This window comes from Oryctolagus cuniculus, chromosome 12, assembly GCF_051225735.1.
Source record: "Oryctolagus cuniculus isolate XC-2025 breed Fujian yellow rabbit chromosome 12, ASM5122573v1, whole genome shotgun sequence".
Classification (NCBI taxonomy): domain Eukaryota; kingdom Metazoa; phylum Chordata; class Mammalia; order Lagomorpha; family Leporidae; genus Oryctolagus; species Oryctolagus cuniculus.
In genome coordinates, this window is record NC_142878.1 from 74421019 (window position 1) to 74444141 (window position 23123).

The following is a 23123-nucleotide window of genomic DNA, read 5'->3' on the forward strand; positions in this document are numbered from 1 at the left end:
CATAGCCTCCTGTAGTAGAAGTGACTTAGAAACTTGTTTCAAAATTTAAAAAAAATTCTCTTTTCAACAATGCTTACATAGAATCTGACTTGGACAAAAGTAAAAATGCATTTTGTAAATTAATAAATAGTACAATAATTTAAGCACAACAATCTTTTATTTGGATTCTAAAAATGTATAAATATTCCATGTTACCACTTATTGAGTACCTCTATGTGTGCTATATTTCCAAACATACCTCCGCAGTACTCAGATATACTTAGTAGGTAAAATTACCCTCCCTCATGAATGAATAAGCAAATATCTGAGTATCCAACAGCTTGTTTAGATCTATAGTCACTTCTATGAGCAATTTTGTAGTTGACTTAATTTCCAAAATACTTTTAGGGAATGCAATAACAATGAGGAAAACTTAGACAGCCTCTAGGTTCATGGGTACTATATCTGTGGCTTCAATCAAATGCAGGTTGAAAATGTGGGAGGGAAAAATTGTGTCTCTATTGACCATGCACAGAATTTCTCTCATCATTATTCCCCAAACAATACTGCATACCAACAATTTACATGGTATTTATGTTATACTAGGTTTTTTAAATTTATGGGTTATACTCAAATGCTGTACCATTTTATGTAAGGGACTTGAGCTCCACAGATTTTAGTATCTGCAGGGGGTCCTAGAACAAATCCCCCACAGATACATAGAAAAAACTGCCACACACACACACACACACACACCCCACCTTGAAAGACCTAAGATTTAAAACAAAATAACCCAGCCACTTTATTCACTGTGTAAAATTATATGCCTTACCAAAAGTCTACTACATACAGCTTATTACTGTGCTTGACGTCCTCACTATGTGCTTTTCTGCTACTTGCGATACACCTTTCCTAGAATCTTCTGTAGCTACTGCTAACACCACCAACACTGCCTGGACACAAGCCATGTGGCAAAGTCTGTACCAGGCATCTCTCTCTCTCTCAGTCACAAACACATGAACACACACACACGTTATCTCACAAAAACTCTCCAGAGTAGGTTCCATTACTACCCTTGTTTTACAGAAAGAAACACCGAGGCATAGAGAGCTTCAAAAATTCGGTCAGAGGCTCAGTGTCAGCAGCAGGGTCCCAGAGTCTCTGCTGTTAATCAACACCACGCCAGTGTACTACATGGACTTTATTTTCTTTTATAAACATAAAAGCACACAAACTACAGGTATGTATTTATCTAACCTGGGCATATACTTGCTAGTTTTACGCCATGAAAAACCTGTCACAGCTCGGGGATGTGCCAAGTAAACAAAGGAAAACTGAGTGGAAGCTTGTCTCCTTTTCACTTCATGATGATCCTGAGGTATAATTGAAGATTTCCAACCAGTCATAGGATACCACACTTTCAAAAGACAGTCATCCTGCAAAACATATAGGTCAATATGAAATTAATACGTACATGCAAAATTCAATACTTTAAAAAGTTTGAAGTTTTAAAGCTAAGCAATACCTAAAAACTAATGTGTGACCTTATAATGGTATAAAATCCAACCTAAAATGATGTTTATTACTCTAAAGAATGTAATTACTGAAAATAAATGGGCAATTTGTTCATTATCAATCTTCCTTGTGTTTTCAAAAGGAAACTGATACCAAATTCCCCCACTTAGAGACATATAGGTCCTTGTGTCTTTGGATTCAGATTGTGATGTCAGCACCTGCGTGAAGTTGAAAACAGTATCAGTCCCTGTTACCATCTTTCCCTTTCTAGAGAAGTGACAGGGTGAATCCTTTAAGAACTATTTCTTTCTCTAAATCAGGAATCACCAATTTTCTTCCCTAGAGAGCCACATAGTACATTAGGCTTACAGGGTCTCACAGGTCCATGACGTGACACAGACTCTTCTATTTTTGCTAATAATGCTTTGAAAAAGATAAAAAATGTTCTTAGCTCCTGAGCCACACTTTTTTGACACCTACTCTAAATGACGAGAAAGCATTTAGGTAAGTGTCAGGAACCATGACAATGCCCACTTACAATATTTACAAGACACAGCAATAGTAATTGACCAACATTTTACCAAGTTCTGAAAATTTTGTTCAAGACCTAAATAATTGTGCCTTCTTTAACAGAAGCTATCTACTTCAGAGAGCTTTAACCTTAACAGTGAAAATTACGGGCCAGCACTATGCTGTAACGAGCTAAGTCTCCGCCTGCGGTACCAGCATCCCATATGGGTGCCAGTTTGAGTTCCAGCTGCTACTCTTTGGTTCCAGCTTTCTGCTACGGCCTGGGAAAGCAGCAGATGGCCTGAGTGCTTGGGCCCCTACAACCACATGGGAGACCTCAAAGAAGCTCCTGGCTCCTGACTTCAGATCGGCCCAGCTCCAGCCGTTGCAGCCATTTGGGGAGTGAACCAGCAGATGGAAGAGCTCTCTGTCTGTAAGTCCACCTCTCAAATAAATAAATAAAATATTTAAAGGGGGGTTCCCTCCCTCCCTCCCTCCCTCCTTCCCTCCCTTCCTCCCTCCCTCCCTCCCTTCCTTCCTCCCCAGAAAGTAGCAACTACAAAAAGAGATAGCAATCACCCATACCACATCTCCTAAAAATACGTACATTTTAACATATTTTAAATATACGAGTATACTTTAATATGTTTGATTTCAATATATTAACCTTTTGATACAAATAATAGTAGGAGGAAGGAAGTCAATTTTCTATATAATTGGATCACTACTATAAATATGCTAGAGAAAAAAGACCAGAAACCAGTATAATAATGTAATAACAGGTTATATTGGTGAAAATATATGTGAGTTCTGTTTCTAAAATTTCTGTAAACTGATAAAATTTTTACTAAGGAAAATTAGCATCACAAGCATTAAAAGCAACCTATTTGTTGTAGCAAATCTCAAAGAAAATGTCTGGAATTGAGGCCGGCGCTGTGGCACAGTGGGTTAATGCCCTGGCCCGAAATGTCGGCATCCCATATGGGCACCAGTTCAAGTCCCAGCTGCTCCACTTCCGATCCAGCTCTCTGCTATGGCCTGGGATAGCAGTGGAAGATGGTCCCAGTCCTTGGGCCCCTGCACCTGCGTGGGAGATCTGGAAGAAGCTCCTAGCTCCTGGCTTTGGATCAGCGCAGCTCCAGCCGTTGCGGCCAACTGGGGAATGAACCAGCAGATGAAAGACCTCTCTCTCTCTCCCTCCCTCTCTGCCTCTCCTCTCTCTGTGTTAACTCTGGCTTTCAAATAAATAAATAAATCTTTAAAAAAAAAAGAAAGAAAATGTCTAGAATTAACCACTGCAATATAAGACCTTTCTCTCTGTCTCTCCCTCTCTCTGTAACTCTCTCTCAAATAATCAAAGTCTTTAAAAAATAAAAAACAGTAAAAATTAGATTAATATAATAAATTTTATCAATTATGCAAAAACATCAATATCTAAGAAAGAATAATATGTATTCCTAACAAGAGTATGTAGGTCCCAACGTTTTCATGTGAACTAGACCAATACTTCTGTTTTTTTCCATCCTGGCACTCATACTCAATTTATACCACATAATACAATGCATGTTTCCATTAATGTCTCACTAGTTTGGATGTATTAATCTTACAGTACATATTTTAAGTGTTAACTCTCAGACAACAACTTATTCATGTACTAATTGCTGTCCTCAAAGTACCTAAGTCAGGAGGAGAGGCAGAGAGAGAGAGTGTGCATGAGCTCTGATCTGTTGTTCACTCCTTAAACGTCCCACAATGGCTAGGACTGGGCCAAGGCAAAAGCTAGAAGCCAGGAATGAAATCCAGGTAACCTAAAAACCTAATCATTTGAGCCAGCACCGCTGTCTCCCAGGGTCAGCATGTGAGAGCCAGCTGGAGACAGGAACTGGAGTCAGGAATGAAACTCAAGTACTCAAATATAGTACACATGCATCTTAACCACTAAACCAAACACTTTATCCCCATTCTTAACCTTAGCATCAATTTCATGTAAACAAATTTACACATTCTAGAGCACTGATTTCCAACAATGTACCACAAAAACCCTAGAGGGCCTTCAAAGCCCCTCAAAAATCACAAAGAGTCCCACAAACAGGTGGTACTTTAGCCCCTTCTCCCATTCCCACCAATATCCCCATCAAATGAAGCAGTCCCACTTTCACCTGCTACAGCAGAAACTTTAAATCAACAAAAGGATTGTAGCAGAAAGTTACCTAGAAATCTCCCAAATATTTTGAGTCTAAACAAAGAACATAAATTACGAGAAAACTTCAAAGGTACCTTGAGCTGAATGAAAATGAAATCACAATATTGTTTTTTAATTTGTGTTGCATCTGTATGCACTTTTGATACTCAAGTCTTGGGTTTGTCCAGATTTATTATTTTTAAAAGGTTTATTATTTACTTGAAAGGCAGAGTTACAGAGAGACAGAGACAGAAGCAGAGAGACAGTCATATATCCACTGGTTCACTCCCCAGTTGGCTGCAATGGCCAGAGCTGTGCCGATCCTAAGCCAGGAGCCAGGAGCTTCTTCCGGGTTTCCCACACGGATGCAGGGGCCCAAGGACTTGGACCATTTCTACTGCTTTCCCAGGCCATAGCAGAGAGCTGATCAGAAGTGGAGCAGCTGGGACTCTTAGCAAGCACTCATATGAGATGCCAGCATTGCAGGCGGCAGCTTAACCCACTACACCACAACACTAGCCCCTAATTTTTTTTTAAGACAATCCTAAGGAATCTATCCCAAAAAAGCTGTTAGGGGACTGGCACTGTGGCATGATGGGTGAAGCCACCACCTGTAGTACCGGCATCCCATGCAGGCCCTGGTTCAAGTCCTGGCTGCTCTACTTGCAATCCAGCTTTCACTATGGCCTGAGAAGATGGCCCAAGTCCTTGGGTCCCAGCACCCAAGTGGGAGACCCAGAAGAAGCTCCTGGCTCCTGGCTTCAGATCAGTGCAGCTCCGGCAGTTGCGGCCATCTGGGGAGTGAACCAGTGGATAGAAGACCTCTCTCTGCCTCTGCCTCTCTGTAATTCTGCCTTTCAAATAAATAAATAAATATTAAAAAAAAAAAAAAGGCTGTTGGAACTGATCCGTAAAATCTTGACTAAAGATAAAAAATTAATGTGTATTGGTTTTTTTCGATTTTAAAATTTATATAAGGTGAACAAATTCCATGTATTTCATATATACAGATTTAGGAGCATAGCAATACTTCCCACTCTACTCTCCCTCCTGCCCACACTCCCACCTAAGTGTATCCTTATATGTTCACAGTAACTACAAATGCAATTCTCTGAAAAAGTACCTTTTACATTAGGAAACTTAACAAATTTTGTGTAAGACAAGTACACTAAAAACTACAAAACAGGGCTAACTTAAAATTAGAGACCTAAATAAACAGAAAGACTATCTTCATGGTTCCCTAGGCCAAATATTACTAATATGTAAGTTCTTTCCAAAGTGACCTATGGATTTGCTATAAATACAACCAAGATCTCAGCAGACTTTGTGGTAGAAACTGGTAATTCCAAAGGCTGACAAACTTGTATTTACACAAAGACTTGCAAATGAATGGTCGCATTAGCTTTATTTTAGCCTAAAACTCCAACCAACCCAAATGTCCATCAACAGATCAATGGATAAACAAATTACAAATCCCTTAAAAGGAATATACATCAGCAAAAAGAACAAACTGTTGATCCTACAGCATGGATGCATCTGGAGAAACCTTTACTGAGTACAAGAAATCACAAACTAAAGTAGGTATCTTACAACTTAGTTCACAGGAAACCCTAGAGAAGACAAACCTGACCAGCAGTGATAGAAAATAGTGCAGTTATTATCTGTGGCCAGGGACGGCAGTAAAGGAAGAGGTAAAAGGAAACTGCAGATGATGAAAATGTCCTACAATCTGACAGTTGGTGGTGATGACACAGATCTTTAAACTGATCAAAACTAATGGAACTATATACCTGAGATGTATTTTTGTTTTATGTTAATTATACTCAAATAAATTTTAAGAAGGAAACAAGGACAAAATTTATATAAGGATATATAACTTAATAGCAATAGAAAAAATTAAAATCTTTTAATGTTCACGAATAGAATCTGGTAATAAATGGTACATTTATTAATATAATGGAAAATTATGTCACTTTTTAAAAGAGCATAAATTATGGCCAGCGCCGTGGCTCGCTAGGCTAATCCTCCACCTGCGGCACTGGCACACCAGGTTCTAGTCCCAGTTGGGGCACTGGATTCTGTCCCGGTTGCTCCTCTTCCAGTCCAGCTCTCTGCTGGGGCCTGGGAAGGCAGTGGAGGATGGCCCAAGTGCTTGGGCCCTGCACCCACATGAGAGACCAGGAGGAAGCACCTGGCTCCTGGCTTCAGATCAGCACAGCGCACCGGCCGTAGCGGCCATTTGGGGGGTGAACCAACGGAAAAGGAAGACCTTTCTCTTGGTCTCTCTCTCTCTCTAACTCTGCCTGTCAAAAAAAAAAAAAAGAGAGAGAGAGAGAATAAATACATGGGATCATCAAGGTTATCTATGATATGTAAAGAAATCAGGGGGGTGGGTGCCATGGCATACATTAAGCATCCACGTGTGGCACCAGCATCCCATATGGGTGCCAGGTTCATGTCCCAACTGCTCCGCTTCCAATCCAGCTCCCTGTTGATGGCCTGGGAAAGCAGCAAAAGACGCCCAAGTGCTTGTGCCTCTGCACCCGCATGGGAGACCTGGAAGAACTGCAGCCATTTGAGGAGTGAACCAGCAGATCGCAGACCTCCCTCTCTGATTCTCCTTCTCTCTATCCATAACTCTGTCTCTTAAGTAAATAAATAAACCTTGAAAGAGAGAGAGAGAGAGAGAGAGAGAGAGAGAGAGAGAGAAAGAAAGAAGGAAGGAAGGAAGGAAGGAAGGAAGGAAGGAAGGAAGGAAGGAAGGAAAGAAGGAAAGAAGGAAAGAAGGAAAGAAGGAAAGAAGGAAAGAAGGAAAGAAGGAAAGAAGGAAAGAAGGAAAGAAGGAAAGAAGGAAAGAAGGAAAGAAGGAAAGAAATCAGGTTAAGAACATGATCTTGAGGCCGGCGCTGTGGCGCAGCAGGTTAACTAACGCCCTGGCCTGAAACACCGGCATCCCATGTGGGTGCCAGTTCTAGTACTGGCTGCTCCTCTTGCAATCCAGCTCTCTGCTACGGCCTGGTAAAGCAGTGGAAGATGGCCCAAGTCCTTGGGCCCCTGACCCGCGTGGGAGGCCCAGAGGAAGCTCCTGGCTCCTGGCTTCGGATCAGCACAGCTCTGGCCACTGCGGCCATCCGGGGAGTGAATCAGCGGATGGAGGACCTCTCTCTCTGTCTCTACCTCTCCCTGTAACTCTGTCTTTCAAATAAATAAAATCTTTTAAAAAAGAAGAACATGATCTTATTTGAGCATGTTTATATGCATGCACAATTCTGAGTGATTTACAAAGGCATCAAAAATTCTAAAAGGATGTATATGGAATAGAAAATAATGATATTTTTATTGAGAATTGGATTATTTGGTAGGAAAATTACATTTATTCTGCATGTTTTCTACATGAAACTATTAATTAAGAAACAGTAAATACATTTCCATTTGTAAGGAGGATGATAAATCAATCATTAAATAATCCCACACTGGGTCTAGATTAAACACTCTCAAAGGCACGGAAGTTTCTGGAAACATTTGATGACCCCCACCCTCCTTTCACTTCTGCACAAATCACTCCCCTCCAGAAATAGCCCAGCCTTTGGGAATCCCAGTTTTTCATTTTGAAAAGATCAGAACATTTTAAATCATTTGCAAATTTTACAAAATAGCCATTATAAAAAAAGTGTTCATAGAATTTCAATGAACACCTCCTAGCAAGCAGACCAAAGAAAACCAATTACTGAGCTGAAGTTTTAACTGTGTATATCTTATGGAGAGAAAAAGCTGTTAAGATTTTACTTTAAGCTTAGATAAAAACTTAAAATATCCTTAAGCCCCAAATTTAATTGACCACATTTCAGAAGAACGGATCTTTTGAAGAACAGATCTTTTGAAGAACTGTAACATTAAAAACCCTGGAGATGATCAGATTTGAGTCCCACAACACCTGAACTGAAATCCTGTCACGTGTAGCAGAGGGGGTGGAAAATGCCTTGTAGGGGGCCGGCCACACAGTAACCATCTGTTTTATCAAGACAGAAAAACTTGGCTTTATAACAGAACAGATTGCACCAAAGGAAAAAAAAAAAAGAAGAAGAAGAAAGAAAGAAAAAGAAAACACTGTCCAAAATTTCAAAAACTTAATTCTGAAGTAATCACTGGTCTTTTTAATCAAGAAAAATTTTTTTATAATTTATTTATTTGAGAGATAGAGTTACAGACAGTGAGAATGAGAGACAGAAAGAGAGGTCCTCCATCCACTGATTCACTCCCTAGATGGCTGCGGGTGCAGGGGCCCAAGGACTTGGGCCACCTTCTACTGCTTTCCCAGGCCACAGCAGAGAGTTGGATGGGAAGAGGAGCAGCCGGGACTAGAACCAGCGACAAGATGGGATGCAGGCGTTGCAGGCAGAGGATTAACCTACTGTGCCACAGCACTGGCCCCATCAAGAAAATTTTAATTTATGTGTTATCTCTTCAAAAGTAAGTTTTTTTATTTTCAATATTTATTTTATTTATTTGAAAGGTAGAATAAGACAGAGAGAGGGGGGAAAAAAAACAGAGATCTCCCAAGTGCTGGTTCACTCCCCATATGGGAGTAAGCTGCCACCCATGTGGGAGATCTGGATGAAGCTCCTGGATCCTGGCTTCAGCCTGGCCCAATTCGGGCTAATGTGGCCGTTTGGGGAGTGAACCAACAGACAGGCGATCGTTCAGTCTTTGTCTCTCCCTCTCTCTCTGTAACTCTGACTTCTGAATAAAATAAGTAAATCTTAAGAAAAGAAAAAAAAAGTAGCAGAGGGGTGGTGTTTGACACAGTAATACATCACTTGGGAGGTCTGCATCCCAAGTGCCTAGGCTCAATCCTGCTCCATTCAATTCCCGCTTCCTGCTAATACACACCCTGAGAGTCAGCTGGTGCTGGCTAAAGTACTTGGATCCGTCACCTACATGAGAAACCCAGACTGATTCCTAGCTCCTGGCTTTGGCTTGGCCCAGCCCAAACTATTGTGGGCATTTGGGGAGTGAAGCAGCACCTGGGAGATTTCTGTCTACTTCTGCCTTTCAAAAATAAATAAATAAAAATTTGAACGTAGCACAGATAAGATTATACTAGCAAACCAGGCAGGGATAACCAGAGTTAAAAATAGGCAGAGTGGGGCCGGCACTGTGGCGTAGCGGGTAAAGCCACCACCTGCAGTGCATGCTTCCCATATGGGCACCGGTTCGTGACCCGGCTGCTCCACTTCCCATCCAGCTCCCTGCTATGGCCTGGGAAAGCAGCACAAGATGGCCCAAGTGCTTGGGCCCCTGCACCCACGTGGGAGACCTGGAAGAAGCTCCTGGCTCTTGACCAGCACAGCTCCAGCTGTTGCGGCCATCTAGGGAGTGAACCAGCAGATGGAAGACCTCTCTCCCTCTCTCTCTCTGCCTCTCCTTCTCTCTGTGTGTAACTCTGACTTTCAAGTAAATACATAAATCTTAAAAAAAAAATAAGCAGAGAGGATTTTTAGGGCAGTGAAAACACTATGTATGATGATTAACACATGCCATTATAAATTTGTCCAAACCCACAGACTTGTCTGTCACACCCAGAATTTACACAATAAAGTAAACACTGACTGCCAGTGCTAATGAGGTGTCCATGTAGGCTCATCAGCTGTGACAAACGTGCCACTCTGGTGTGGGATTCTGACAGTGAGAGGAGCTATACGTATGTGGGGACTGAAATTACCAGAGCTATCTCTGTACTTTCCCCAAGACTGCTCTAAAAATATCTGTTCTTAAAGAAAAAAAAATCAAGAGAGTATGCTGTGTCCTGGACATCAAGTAAAGAAAGTATTTGAAGGTAGAATAAGTCGTGGTGTTAAATCAGCCTCATATGTTAAGCAAGAACTGACCACAGGACTCAGTAACAGGAAGTCCTGGATGACAGTTTCAGAGGCATGGTGATGAGTGTGCTCAACTGAAAGTGAAGAGAAAAATGTGGGACAACAACTCCAAGCTACCCTTCAACATTCTGTACGCAGAGCAATGGAAGCAGGAGAAGCTGAGGAGGGGCTCTGGTTATTGTTTGTTTTACAATGACTGAGGTCAGAATCTACTTGGTGTGCTATAATGTATTCATCAGCTTGGGATGCCTTAATAAAACACCACTAATTGCATGGCTAAACAATAGGAATGCATTCTCTCTTGGTAATGGAGGCTTAGAAGTCCAGGCTCAGAGTGCTAGCACAGTAGCATTCCAGTGAGGGCTTTCTTCCTGGCCTGCTGATGAATGACAGCCTTCTTGCTGTGTGCTCACATGTGTAGAGCAAGCAAGCCCTCTGGTGTCCATCCTTACAAGGGCACTAATACCAGCACGAGGGCCCTGCCCTTGTGCCCTTATTTAACCCTAAGTGTCTCTCAAAGATCCCATCCCCAAACACTATCCCGTTAGGGTTAGGATTTCAACACATGAATTTTAGAGAGGCACACATTCATTCTACAACATACACTAAGGTGATGACCCAGAGGAGAAGGGAAAACCAATCTGAAGAGAAAACTGCAATAGTGATGCCCTCGAGTGCGGAAGAGCAAAGGGGATCTGGTACCTCAGTGGAGGACTAGGCCCGCTCTAAGAGAACAGCTAATCGTTCATCCATGGTAACACAAGGAAAGGCAGAATATACAGGGACAGATGTAGAGAGGCGAACGGGCACAGGAAAGCGTGGGAGTTCATCACAATTCTCTTTTGACTGCATATATTTTTCTCAGGCAAGAACCCACAGTGAACAAACGCTGAAGGCAGTGACCAGACTGGCCTGCAGGAAACTACCAATACTCATCGAAATGGAGCTTCTGCTTTAAACACCTACGGAACACAAAGCACAGGGCTCATACAAGCCAAGAACCCCTCAGAACTACCTACCCCGGAAAATCAGTAAAGAGAACCCTCCCTGAAAAGGGCCATGGGAAGGGAAACTAGCAGTAAGCACCCTGAGTGCAGAGAAAGTCTCCCCTGAAATTGATACACCTAAAACAGGCCTCACCAGAGCCAAATCTCATTTCACCTGTGGCACAACTCTCAAGTTTAGGCTCTGTTCTGGGTGGGGAGTGCCCCCAGGTGCCCAGGAGAAGCCACCCAAAGATTTTCTGGAAGAATGCATTCCAACCCAGCCACAAAGAGTGCCCACAAATACACCGCAGTAAGTATTTCCTTGGTGAAATACAAAGCCAGCTAATCATGGTGCTTCCATAGCCAACATGTGGGTACAAATCCCAGCTCTACCGTTTGGCTAGCTCTGTGCTCCTGGCAAAGCCCTTGAGCGGCAGTTCCTCTCTTCTGTGGAACAGGAATACTGCCTATCCCACAAAGCTTTGTGAACACATGGTTACCTAGTACACAACTCTAAACATCAGAAGTTCTGCTTATAACAGTACTGGTGGCTAGACAAATCTTCAGTTTTACTTAATAACAAAAAGTATGGGTCAGTGCTGTGGCATAGAGGGATAAACAGCTGCCTGTGGTGCCGGCATCCCATACGGCCACCGGTTCAAGTACCAGCTGCTCCACTTCTGATCCAGCTCCCTGCTAATGCACCAGAGAAAGCAGTGGAAGATGGCCCAAGTGCTTGGGCCCCTGTCACCCACATGGGAGACCTGGGAGAGGCTTCTAGCTCCTGACTACAGCCTGGCCCAGCCCTGGCCATTGTACCATTTTGTAAGTGAACCAGCAGATCAAAGAGATCTCTCACTAACTCACTCTCTCTCCCCTGTTTTATCTCTGCCTTTCAAATAAATAAATAAATCTTTATAAAAAACATAAAACATACAAGTTCTCACCACCAATAAAGATCTCCTGCATCATCTACCTCTCACCCCACAATAATTGAACTGGACTTTAATCCAGTCTCTGGAAAGCCCATGGATCAGATAGTGACCCACAATATAAATTAGAAAAGCTCATGTTTATAGTGATAATGAAAATAATACACATAAAAATATGAAGTTAATAAAACTCTGTGATACTCTATTATAGCTAACGTTAGAGGGAAATCTAGAATGTTAAATGTACACAATAGCAGGACCGGCGCTGTGGCGTAGCAGGTTAACGCCCTGGCCTGAAGCACCAGCATCCCATATGGGTGCCGGTTCAAGACCCTGCTGCTCCATTCCGACCCAGCTCTCTGCTATGGCCTGGGAAAGCAGTGAAGGATGGCCCAAGTCCTTGGGCACCTGTACCCGTGTGGGAGACCTGGAGGAAACTCCTGGCTCCTTGCTTTGGATAAGCGCAGCTCCGGCCGTTGCAGCCAATTGTGGAGTGAATCATCGGATGGGAGACCTCTCTCTCTCCCTCTCTGCCTCTCCTCTCTCTGTGTAACTCAAATAAATAAATAAATCTTGGGGCTGGCGCTGTGGCGTAGCCAGTAAAGCTGCTGCCTGTGATGCCTGCATCCCATATGGGCGCCGGTTCGAGTCCCGGCTGCTCCTCTTCCAATCCAGCTCCCTGCTGTGGCCTGGGAAAGTAGTGGAGGATGGCTCAAGTGCTTGGGCCCCTGCACCCGTGTGGGAGACCTGGAAGAAGCTCCTGGCTGCGGATCGCCGCAGCTCCAGCCGTTACAAACATTTAGGGACTGAATGCAGATGGAATCTCTCTCTCTCTCTCTCTGTAACTGTGCCTTTCAAATAAATAAATCTTTTAAAAAATAAATAAATAAATAAAATCTTTTTTAAAAAAAATGTACACAATAGCAACAATATAAGCTGAATACTCTTCTAAAAGCATCTGAAGGGAAAGAAGGAGGAAGGAAAGGGCGAACAAACACAAATTAATCAAACAGAAAACAAACACGACAGTAAGTTTACAAAATCAGGTTAATTCTGTGAAAACTTGTAAAATTGCTAGTGTGGTGAAATATAGTAAGAAAAAAGAGGGAGGGACCGGCCCTTTGGCCGGTTAAGCCTCTGCCTACAGCACCGTCATCCCCATATGTGTGCAGGTTCAGGTCCCAGCTTCTCTTCTTCTGATACAGCTCCCTGCTGATGTGTCTGGGAAAACAGCAGAAGATGGCCAAGTGCTTGGAGCCCTGTGGGAGATTTGGAGGAAGCTCCATGCAGAGAGATCTAGAGGAAGCTCCTGGCTCCAGAATTCGGATCAGCCCAGCTCCAGCCATTGCAGCCATTTGAGGAGTGAACCAGTGGATGGAAGACCTCTGTCTATAACTTTGCCTCTCAATAAATAAATAAATCTTTAAAAAGTAAAAGAAAAAAAGAGGAAAACACAAATAATCAATAATAAATGAATAAGAAATCGTCACACTTGTATTACAGATTTTGAGAGAAAGTGTTTGGCGGGGGCCGGCACTGTGGTGCAGCGGGTTAAAAGCCTTGGCCTGAAGTGCTGACATCCCATATGGGCGCCAGTTCTAGTTCTGGCTGCTCCTCTTCTGATCCAGCTCTCTGCTTGGGCCCCGGTACCTGCGTGGGAGACCAGGATCAGCGCAGCTCCGGCTGTTACAGCCATCTGGGGAGTGAACCAGCAGATGGAAGACCTCTCTCTCTGTCTCTACCTCTCTGTAACTCTTTCAAATAAATAAAAATAAATCTTAAAAAAAAATAAATTGAAAGATAGTGTGGTATAACTTGATGCCAATAAATTTGAAAATTTAGATAAAACTGATATGTTCTAGATAAATACTACATACCAAAACTGATATAAAAAAAATGGAAAATTTGAATAGTCTTGCAGCTATTTAAAAAGTTATCCCAGGGCTGGCGCTGTGGTGTCGTAGACTATGCCTCCGCCTATAGTGCCAGCATCCCATACGGCCCCCAGTTTGTATCCTGGTTGCTCCTCTTCTGATCCAATTCTCTTGCTTATGGCTGGGAAAGCAGCGGAGAATGGCTCAAGTGTTTGGGCCCCTGCACCCATGTGGGAGACCCAGTGGTAGCTCCTGGTTCCTGGCTTCATATTGGCCAAGTTCTGGCTTCTGTGGCCATTTGGGGAGTGAACCAGCAGATGGAAGACCTTTCTGTCTCTCTCTGTAACTCTGTCTTGCAAATAAATAAAATCTTAAAGAAAAAAAAAAAGGAAGAAGAAGTTAAATCCCACACACACACACACACACACACACACAAAACCCTGGTCCAGATGGCTTCACCAGAAAGTATCCACCTCACACAAACTTTGTTACAGATAAATAAAAGAGAACTTTCCAACTCATTTCATGTGGCCAGAGGAACATCAACAACAGAATCTGTCAAGGACATCTGAAAAATGAAAAATTATTGGCCAAATCTCATTCTAATACATAGATCTCACAAATCTTAAAAGATTAGCAAACCAAATCCAGGAAGGATAATATATTATAATCAATTTGGGATTATTACAAGAGCACAAGGTTTATTTAACACACAAAATCAGTCTCTGCAATTAATCTTATTAAAAGATTAAATAGAAAGAAGTGATCTCATTAGATGCAGAAAAAATTGCTAGAATTCAATATCATTTGTGATTTTTTAAAAATTCTAACAAACTATAAATAGAAATAACTGCCCTTATTCGAAAAACACCATCTACAATAAGCATCCTACTTGTTGGTAACACAGTGAAAGGGGTCCTTTGAGCCTGGTAAGAAGAAAACGATGTCTAATACTGCCACTTTACTCAACACTACACTAGAGGTCCTGGCTACTACAGTAAAAGATAATGAGATGAAACACACAAGGGCTGGGAAAGCTAAACTAGAGGTCTCATTATTCACAGATGAAAGAATTATGCAGAGGAAATCAGAAAGGATATACAGAGGAATACTGCTGGTTATAGAGCCAATATACAAAAGCTTATTCCATTTCTATATACTAGTAACAATTATAAAATGAAATTTACATAGTGATACTATTTACAATAGCATCGAAAATATCAAATACCTGGAAGTTACTCAAACAAAAGATGTTTAGGACCTTTATCCAGAAAATTATAAAATATTACTGAGAAAAATAAAAATGCAAAATAAATGAGGAGGCATGCGTTCACATCTTCATGGATGAGATTACATATAACTATGTCCATTTCCCTAAACTGACATATACAGTCAATGCAATCAAAATTGTAAGAAAAATTTTCTGTTTATCGATCCTATTCTAAAACTTAATAGAAAAGTAAAGGGTCAAGATTCGATAAGACAAAAGAAAAATCAGATGAGAAGGCTTGCTCTACCAGATACAAATACTTAATTTAAAAACTATAGCAATTAAGGTAGGCGGCACTGGTGGCCAGTATTGCGGTGTAGCAGGTAAAGCAGCAGCTGCAATGACAGCATCCCATATGGGCACTGGTTCATGTCCTGCCTGCTCCACTTCTGATCCAGCCCTCCACTAATGGCTTAGGAAAAGCAGTGAAGACGGCCCAAGTGCCTGGGCCCCTGCCACCCACGTGGGAGACCTGGATGAAGCTCCTGGGTTTGGTCTGGTTCTGCCCTGAATGTTGTGGTCACATGGGAAATGAACCAGTAGATGGAAGACCCCTCTATCTTTGTTTCCACCTCTCTCTTTGTGTAACTCTGGTTTCAAACAGACAAATCTCTTTTATAAAAAAAAAAAAAAAAAAAAAAAAAAAAGTTTAAAAGAGGTGGTATTGGTACAAGAAAAGAATAAGGACAAGAGAAAAGAGACCAGCAACAGACTCATGGAAATACAAAGTCATATGACGTTTGGTTTCATGACCAAAGTGGTAATACACAGTGCTACAGAAAGGAAAGGCTTTTCAGTAAATTGTTAAGGACCACTGGATCTCCATAGGGAAAACAAAAGAAACATGGCCTCCTTCTCAAACCTTACCTAAAAATTATTCCATTTCGATTTTAGAACTAAATGTGATTCTAGACTAGGAATTCTTAACCTGAGGTTCCTGGACCCAAAGCTCTTGTGGATAGAATTCAAGACAGAAAATACATTTTGATACATCCTCTGTACGTCATCATTCCTTAGGTTCTGGTGTGTCAGTTTCAACTGAGAGCATCTCTCTCTGAAATTTTCTAGGAGCTGATAATGAGTGCTGAGCATGGACGCCCTGCCCTCAGCAGCCCTCAACCCATGACTGATGTGTTCACGTGAAGAACGTGTGTGAGGAACACTGGATCCCACAGTATCCAGAGGTTTAAGCTTGTTGATGGACTTATTAAAAGGTATATTGCATGATAATATCTCTTTGCATGACAATACACTCTTTACTAAATGCCTTCAATACCCTGCATCAAATTCAGTACATTTCTTGTGATCATTTTGCATGTTAATTACTTACACGTGACTCTCTGTTTAAAGGTCTGCATCTGGAGAAAACAAGAAAACAAAGATGCAGAGGTACCATGAAGTTCAATGGGGAAAAACAATTATTTCACTAAATTTTTAGCTGCTATTTGAAGGAAATGTTTCAACAAACCAAAGTAGCATTAGCAGTACATGTGACTTTATCTTAGAAACCACAAATGTTTTCATATCACCTGACAGTTGCTATATGTCTTAAAATATTTTTACACTCAACCTTACTTCAAAATTGTTAGCAACTGGAACCAATACTAAATTGCAAATGACTGAAATTTCTTGTATATAATATTGTACAGCTTTCCGGTCTATAATGTTCACACAATAGTTGAGCAACTACCTCTTTGCTCAGTAGTTATGAAACGACAAAACAGTACAGTTGAATGTTCTTAACTGAAGATTAACTCAAAAAGCCCAGTGAATTCTGGTGTTCCTAGAAAGCCTAGCCTTACCATTACAAAGTAACACATGGAATTCCATACACAACTTAGTACAATTAAACTTTAACATGTATCTCTTTTAAATATACTTTGTTATACTTGAATACATTAATTAAAAATATAATGTCATACCACAAATTTATTTTTTATATCTTGAAGCTGTATTTTAATAATTTATTTCCTTTGTAATACTATGCACTTTCTTTTATGTATTTAAAAACATCACACTGGGATGCTTTATTTGGTTTCCAAAGGGATTCACAGCACAAAAAATGTTTAAGGAACTTTGTTCTGTAAGATTTTATAATACAGGGAAGTTTTCAGAATCTCAGAGCAGCAAAGACTTACTGAATACGTCCCAGAAAGAACACCAAAGGAAAAAAACTGATGACTTTGTCAACATTAAAATTAGGTATTACAGTTAAATATCTCTACTCATCTAAAGATACAATGTAATCATCAGAAGATACTATTGAAGTGAATGAGCAAGTAACAGACTGGAAGAAGATCTTCACAAAACGTACATTTGACAAGGAGCTCATATCTGGAATAAAGAATTCCTACAACTCAGTAAGAGAAAAGATTAGGTGTGGAGCAGCAGGTGAAGCCACTGCTTCCAACACCAGCATCGCATACAGAAGTGCCAGTTCAAGTCCCAACCGCTCTGCTTCTGATCCAGCTCCCTACTAATATGCCTGGGAAGGCACCGGATGATGGTCCAAGTGCTTGGGCTTCTGCCACCCATGTGGGAGACCAGAATGGAGTTCATGGTTCCTGGCTCTTATGGTCATTTGGGGAGTGAACCAGTGAATGGAAGAACTCTCTCTCTCTCTCTGCTTTTCAAATACATAAATAAATCTTGTAAAAAAAAAAAACAGGAGTTCAAATATTTACATATGAATAACATAGGGCATTAGCCAAAATAACTCATCTCCAGGAGGGATGAAATAGATGAAAAAACAATGAGCAGCTCCTGTGTTGTTGCTAGGGGAGTAGCCAGAGCCAGGACCACCAACACGCCCTTTGCTAGAGATTTACTCCACCCCTCCTTGGAGGAGAAAAAGAAGAAACATAGAAAGAAACAACTAGTTCAAAATCCGAATTCTTATTTTATGGATGCAAAATGCCCGGGTTGCTACAATCACCACAGTTTTCAGCCATGTTCAGAGAGTGGATCTTTGAGTAGGTGGTTCTCCAATTTTGCGCCAGCCCACAGCAGGAAGGGTCCGACTCACAGAAGGCTGTTCCTTTAGAAGAAAGCAACACTAGCGACCCACACAACTTCCTGGATTGGTGTTTTCTCATAGAAAGCCTTATCATGAGTTCAGTGATTCTAGCGAACCTACTGAGATCATGTAATTTTGTTTGGTTTTCTAAAGTATACAAGTTACCCCCTATTTTGATGTCAGTTTTTCAACAAAGTTTTGATTATGGGGGAAAAAAAAAAGAAACATAATTGGCTGGATAACAACTGTTGCAGTGTGATAGATACACACAGTTCATTATATTTCTCTACTTTTGTTCCTGTTTGAAAAAAATGTTTAATTTAAAGCATTATAAAAGAAAAGCCACAACTAAGAAAACTGACAAGGGATTCTTCATCAGAATATATAAAGAACTCCCTCAAAAATAAAGCAGTAAGAGTCCAATAAGCAAGTAAAAACACTTATATTCAATAGTAACAGGGAAAACATAACCTAAAGGCACATTATTGTGAGGACATAATCCATCATCACATTCCTATCCTGCTGTGGAAGTGGAAACTCGTACAACATTTGGAAAACAATTAGAATGCTTTTATGAATTTGAAAATGCACAGTTAATTCTTAAATATACATCTACACAAATCCTGCCCTGGTACACCAAGAGAGAGACGAATGGTCACTGCAGCATTGTTGTAATAGCAAAACTCTTTAAAAAAAAAAAAAAAAGTCTGTCATTAAGAGACTGGATAAACAATATTCACCTAACGGAATATTATATACCAGTAAAGATAAATGAATTTAGCATCAACAAGGATGACTCTCACAAATATAAAGCAGAATACAAAAAGTAAATCATATAAAAACACAAACTATGGTATAAATTCAAAGCTATGGAAAACTAAACATTTTAGTACTTTGGAATTTATACATATGAAACTTTAAAAAACACACACACAAAATAACAAGCACAGTATTTGGGATTCTGGTTGCCTGAGTCAAGAAGAGAAAGGGGGGATAAAAAGAGAAGATGAAAGCCCTGCTAGTTTCATGTTCTTTGTCTCAAGCTGAATAATCGATACTTGTGTATTTGTTTATTCTTTCATATATAAATTTTATATATACTTTGTTTACTTATGAAATTTAATTCAAAAAGGATCATTCAAGAAATAAAGGAAAAAACTCTTGGAATTTAAAAAAATGTGACAGCAGGAAAAAATATTTCAAAGTTAAAGCTGAAAAATCCTCCAGAAATTAATTACAAAGATGAAACAATGGAAAACAGAAGAGAGAAAAAAAACAAAACAAAAAAAAAACAGTAAATCAGTGCAGAAGGATCCACATCTGAGTAAGAAGAGTCCCAAAAAGAGAGAAAGGATAGAAAATAATGTTCCAGAACTGAAGGACAAGAATTTTCAGATTGAACAGATTCACCAAACAGCCCCCACATACAGCCTTTATCTCGGAGAGACAGACACTAAACTATTTCTAGGTGATCAATCATCTAGAATTTTCAGAGCTCTGGGGAGAAAGAGGAGACCCTCCAAAGTTCTCCAGCTAGAGGGGCACAGACTGGTATAGTCTTAGTGGCTCTGTACTCCCAACAGCAACCACTGAAAACTAGAAGGCAACAGAATCACATTTTAAAGAATTACGAGGGATGGGCACAGTGGAGTAGCAGGAAAAGCTGCCACCTGCAGTGCCGGCATCCCACATGGGCACTGGTTCAAGTCCTGGCGGCTCCACTTCCAATACAGCTTTCTGACCTGGGAAAGCAGTAGAAGACGGCCCAAGTACTCGGGACCGTGTGCCCGCATAGAGGACCCGGAAGAAGCTCCTAGCTCCTGGCTTTGGATTGGCACAGCTCTGGCTGTTGCAGCCATTTGGTGAGTAAACCAGCGAATAGAAGACCTCTCTCTGCCTCTGCCTCTCTGTAACTTTGCCTTTCAAACAAATAAATAAATCTTTAAAAAAAATTGCAAGATGGGACTGACACTGTGGCATAGCAAATAAAGCCACTGTCTTTATGGGTGCTGGTTTGAGTTCCAGCTGCTCCACTTCCAATCCAGCTCTCTGCTATGGCCTATGAAAGCAGTAGAAGATGGCCCAAGTCCTTGGGCCCCTGCACCCATGTGGGAGACCCAGAAGAAACTCCTGGCTTCAGATCACCACAGCTCCGGCCGTTGTGGCCATCTGGGGAGTGAACCAGCAGATGGAAGACCTCTCTCTCTCTCTCTCTCTCTCTCTCTCTCTTTCTCTCTCTCTCTCCCTCCCTCCCTCCCTCCCTCCCTCTCTGTAATTCTGCCTTTCAAATAAATAAATAAATCTTTTAAAAAAAAATAGTGCATAAAACCAGAGGGCAGGAAAAACATCAAGAAACAGAAACACCACAAAGTTATTTAGGAATATAGAAGGAATATAAAAGTATTCAACTTGGGGGTAGACATTAAGATACAATGGTTAAGACACCACTTGGAATATCCACATCCCCACATCACGTATCATAATAATTGGATTCAATTTCCAGCTCCTCTCCCAAGTCTAGCTTTCTGCTCCTGCACACCCTGGAGGCAGCAGTAAAAGCTCAAGTCCTTGGGCCCCTGCCACATACATGGGAGACCAAGATTAAATTCTGGGCTCTTGGCTTTGGCCTGGTCTAATCCTGGCTTTTGCAGGCATTTGAGGCAGAGGGTGGTAGATCTCTGTCTGTCTCTGTTTTTTTTTTTTTCCCTTTGAAATAAATATAAATTCAAAATAAATATATTTAACTTGACAAATAACTGACTCCAGGCCACAAGGATTAAAAGTAGGAACAATGAGACACTGTGAATCCAGTAGTACTATTTTACTTAAAACCAACTATTACTGCTATAATCCTAAAGTTGTACCTATGAAATTTATATTTATTAAATAAAAGCTTTCTATTAAAAAAAAAAGAACCAAAAAAAAATATTATTTCCCATGTGCCCACTACCTGCTGGAACATATCAAGCCTTTCACACACCATAATTGTTCTTCAGCCCAGTTTTGTGGAGTAAGATTATGCCGGTCTTACACATTAAAAAACTAAAAATGAAAATTAAAAGGAACACTTTTAACTGTTTTGCATCTTATGTGTTTTGTTCTGTCCTTTACCTTTCCGGCAGTCGCAAAATATTCACCATCAGGAGACCATTCCATCAAATGCACAGATACTGAGGTTCTGGGAAAACCAAAGTTAAACAACATTTTTAAAACCTGGTACACTGTACATGTAAAGGGTCATAACATAAAAAAAGATTCTCATTAACATCAAAGTCATAATCAGAATAAGAGTGCTTTTCACCCTCCTTAAAAACAAATTATGTAAAACTAACCCAAAATTCCTCTTGGGAAAAGCCAAATATAAATAACACCCAAAAGGATACACCTCTACCTGCGTGTTCCACCAATATCCTATAACTAACACATTAAAAACTGATCCGATCACCTTCCCTGGCCAACTGCTCCCCATCACATAACCCATATCATGTTTACAGGACAGCCATCCTTCCCATGGAAGGAACAGCTGGCAACTTGCACCACATCTTCTTCCTCCCCATCTGCAGCTCACCCATTCATGAAAAATTCCTGTGTTACTCTGTCTACTCAAGCCTTGAATATAACTAGAATATTTTTATCCTTTTTAAAAATAAGAATTCACTGTAGCACAGACTGAAGAATGATATAACAGATTCTGCTTAGAAAAAGTCTGCTTTTGAGGCTGCTAAATGCAATGGTAGCATCAAAAAAATAAAGACCTTTGTGAAAAGAGTACTTTAGGAAGCTTTTTTTCAATTAACATACATAACAGAGTTAGACACTAACTTGCACTGCCAGACGCACTTCCAGTCATTTAAAACCGTGGGAATTTTATTATCAGTTTCTTCCTCCTCTTCTAGAATATCACCTCCTGGAGGAGCCCACAACTGAACAGAATCAGTTGCTGTCAACAATCTGTTATCTGAAAATTAAACAAAGTCCTGATGAATAAGCAAGGATTATCTAGAGAAACAAATGCGCATGTGGGCCTCTGTTTAGGTCTTTAAGCTACTATGTGAAAAAATAAGCAATACAGTCTATGAAGTACATTTGGAACATAACTACTAAAAGGAATCCATTAGAGGGGCTGGCACTGTGGCGCAGTAGTCCAGTAGGTTAATCCTCTGCCTGTGGCGCCGGCATCCCATATGGGTACTGGTTCTAGTCCCGGCTGCTCCTCTTCCAATCCAGCTCTCTGCTATAGCCTGGGAAAGCAGTAAAAGATGGCCTAAGTCCTTGGGTCCCTGCACCCACGTGGGAGACTGGGAAGAAGCACCTGGCTCCTGTCTTCAGATTGGTGCAGCTCTGGCCATTGCAGTCATTTGGGGAGTGAACCAACGGAAGGAAGACCTTTCTCTCTGTCTCTTCTTCTCACTGTCTGTAACTCTACCTCTCAAATAAATAAATAAAATCTTTATTAAAAAAAAAAAAAAGAATCCATTAGAGAAAAAAAAAACTCTTGACAAGAAAGAATAGTTTTTAGGGAAGATGAGAACCAAAAGGAAAAGCTTACTAGTTATATATTAAGCAAGTCTTAAAAAAAGAAATAAATGCTCCAAAAATAAATAACAGAAAAAGCAGAATAACAAATCTGAAAAATATATGAGATATAAAATGGTCTCAGGATATAAGTACTGAAATTTGTTTTCTACATTAAACATAAAAATCTCTCTCAAACTGTGAATGGAAAAAGGCATAACAGCCACCATCTTTAGAGGCTTCAAAGCCTTCAAAATCAAAAATAGTAATTTCCTGAAAACCAAATGCTAACCAAACTTTGGCCCTGATTTTATTTAAGATTTTGTTTCTTAGTAAACAAGTAAGACTAGAGTGCAGCACATATTAACTAAGGAAACAAAGCACTGCTGTTTTCTTGAAATAAAACATTTAAAGGCAGGGACAAAAAAGCATATAATTAATAGTAAATGAGCCACTATATTGCTA

General features: G+C 40.6%; 1 protein-coding gene and 1 pseudogene across 4 annotated transcripts in view; one reads left to right on the forward strand and one right to left on the reverse strand.

Moving 5' to 3' along the window:
• Nucleotides 1-23123, reverse strand: part of DMXL2 (Dmx like 2) — a 176447-nt gene that overhangs the window by 110339 nt on the left and 42985 nt on the right. For all 4 annotated transcript variants that reach the window (XM_008269002.5, XM_051821996.3, XM_051821997.3 and 1 more), the window contains exons 5-7: nt 21966-22101; nt 21255-21321; nt 1237-1415 (exon numbers count right to left, since the gene is read on the reverse strand). In XM_008269002.5, coding sequence (XP_008267224.4) covers nt 1237-1415; nt 21255-21321; nt 21966-22101 — 382 coding nt within the window. The remainder of the gene's footprint in view (nt 1-1236; nt 1416-21254; nt 21322-21965; nt 22102-23123) is intronic.
• LOC108178330 (small ribosomal subunit protein eS27-like pseudogene) lies at nt 17880-18186 on the forward strand (annotated as a pseudogene).